The sequence below is a fragment of the Egretta garzetta genome, unplaced genomic scaffold (genome assembly GCF_000687185.1).
Source record: "Egretta garzetta isolate BGI_Z169 unplaced genomic scaffold, ASM68718v1 scaffold207, whole genome shotgun sequence".
Taxonomy (NCBI): Eukaryota; Metazoa; Chordata; class Aves; order Pelecaniformes; family Ardeidae; genus Egretta; species Egretta garzetta.
The window spans coordinates 207,909-208,485 of record NW_009260185.1 but is presented as its reverse complement, the minus strand read 5'-3'; the positions used below and the strand labels follow the sequence as shown (position 1 = coordinate 208,485).

The following is a 577-nucleotide window of genomic DNA, read 5'->3' as shown; positions in this document are numbered from 1 at the left end:
TGGCCCCCGGCGTCCGCCTGCTCCGCGCCCTCCCCCGGGACAGCCGGTGAGCACGGGGTGGGGACCGGGATGGGGACCGGGATGGGGACTGGCCCCGCACCGGGGGTCACTCGCCCGGGGACCGGCATCGGGATGGGGACTGGCCCTGGATCGGGGCACCGGGACCGGGATGGGGACCAGCCCCGGGGTGGGGACTGGCCCTGGACTGGGGCAGCGGCACTGGGTTGGGAACTGGCCCTGCACTTGAGGTCACTTGCCCGGGGACAGGGACCAGGATGGGGACCAGCCCTGGATGGGGGCACCAGGATCGGGATGGGGACCAGCTCTGGACCAGGGATCACTCGCCTGGGGACTGGCCCTGGCCCGGGGACCAGCACTGGAGTGGGTTCCAGCACTGGAGCAGGGACCAGCGCCAGGCTGGGAGCCAGCCCTGGGCCAGTGGTCCCTCACCCGGGGTCCAGCACCGTCCCTCGGACACCAGCTCCGTGGTGAGACCGGATCCAGCGCAGCACTGGTGCTGAGCCCGGGGGTCTCGGCACGGCCCAGGATCCGTCCCCGAGCCCAGCGCGGGCCGGCG

General features: G+C 74.2%; 1 protein-coding gene across 1 annotated transcript in view; it reads left to right on the top strand.

The window, feature by feature from the left end:
- Positions 1 to 5: 5 nt before the first annotated feature.
- Positions 6 to 577, top strand: part of SLC37A2 (solute carrier family 37 member 2) — a gene marked incomplete at its 5' end in the record, with an annotated part of 11,455 nt that continues 10,883 nt past the window's right edge. The window contains 1 exon segment of the mRNA XM_035897483.1: positions 6 to 46. Within this exon segment, the coding sequence (XP_035753376.1) occupies positions 6 to 46 (41 nt within the window).